The sequence below is a fragment of the Rhincodon typus genome, chromosome 44 (genome assembly GCF_021869965.1).
Source record: "Rhincodon typus isolate 14 chromosome 44, sRhiTyp1.1, whole genome shotgun sequence".
NCBI lineage: Eukaryota > Metazoa > Chordata > Chondrichthyes > Orectolobiformes > Rhincodontidae > Rhincodon > Rhincodon typus.
The window spans coordinates 1,497,130-1,498,261 of NC_063375.1; the positions used below are offsets into that span (position 1 = coordinate 1,497,130).

General features: G+C 58.9%; 1 protein-coding gene across 1 annotated transcript in view; it reads right to left on the reverse strand.

The window, feature by feature from the left end:
- gnl3l (guanine nucleotide binding protein-like 3 (nucleolar)-like) overlaps positions 1-1,132 on the reverse strand; it is a 9,316-nt gene that overhangs the window by 4,566 nt on the left and 3,618 nt on the right. Inside the window, exon 3 of the mRNA XM_048619945.1 lies at positions 681-825. Coding sequence (XP_048475902.1) covers positions 681-825 — 145 coding nt within the window. The remainder of the gene's footprint in view (positions 1-680; positions 826-1,132) is intronic.

Consider the following 1,132-nt stretch of genomic DNA (forward strand, 5'->3'; position numbering starts at 1 on the left):
AGAGGAGTGGGGATTACAGATCTGGCACTAAAATTTCACCAGCCATGTAGCTGTCCTCACCAACACCACCAACAACAAAAAAAAATCCCCTGGTTGCAGCTTTCCCAGAGAGTCCCTGCCTCTTGCCGCCCCGCGCAGTCGAACAGCTCTGCTGGCAGCACGGCCAACTTGCGGAAGGAGCGCAGCAGCAACCTACACGCCACTCCCTCAACCCACCAACCTTCCCGCGCTTCACTGACCATCTGCGTCTCAGTGGGCTGCTCGACTACAGGCAGCAGCGCCCAACGAGTCCTGGGCGAATCGGGGGGGATGGAGGTGGGAGGGGTGAGTGCTCAATTCTGTCGGTGTCCCAGAGGCTGAGGGAGACTCCGACACCATTCCCATTGGGAATCTCACAAAGTCATGTATGTGGACCCCCTCCTGAGGAGGTGGGCATGGGTCACAGATCAGGTACCAACTTGATCAGTGACAGATCAGGGCCAATGGCTGGAGGGTGGAGGAGGGTATCTCTGCTGACTGACACCCTGAACCTACTCGAGAAACACCTACTAATCCCCTCACCAGACCGATTCCCACCCTCAACACCAACTTATAGTGTGAGACAGGAGAGAAAGAGCCCGCTCCCTTGGTGCCGACCCTCCGACGGCGCCCGTTCCCCCGACGGCGCCCGTGTCCCTCACCAACTACTCCCACGGTGATGGTCATCTTGACATCGCGGCTGCGGCTGTAGCTTCCCAGCAGCCTCATCAGGTTGTCCGCTCCCACGCACGCGCTGCTGTGCAGCAGGTCCGAGCACGCATGCTCCACTGGAACTTTGCTGCGATGCTGTCGGGACGTACGGAAGACCAGGTTACAGAGCCCCATCCACGTCCTCGCAAACAGACCCGAGATGTGGCACTGAGCCCCGATAGTTACCCCTCAACGAGTCAGGGGCGGGGGGGGGAGCCGATTGAGCGGATCGGGGTAAAGAACCAGAGGGGGGGACGGGTGGGGGGGGAACGGGGTAGAGAACCAGGGGGGGAGACGGATCGGGGGGGAATGGGATACAGAACCAGAGGGGGAACTGGATTGTTGAAGGACTTTTTAAAAGCAAGTTTGCCAACACTCACTCCAAGTTTTGTTTACACTACAG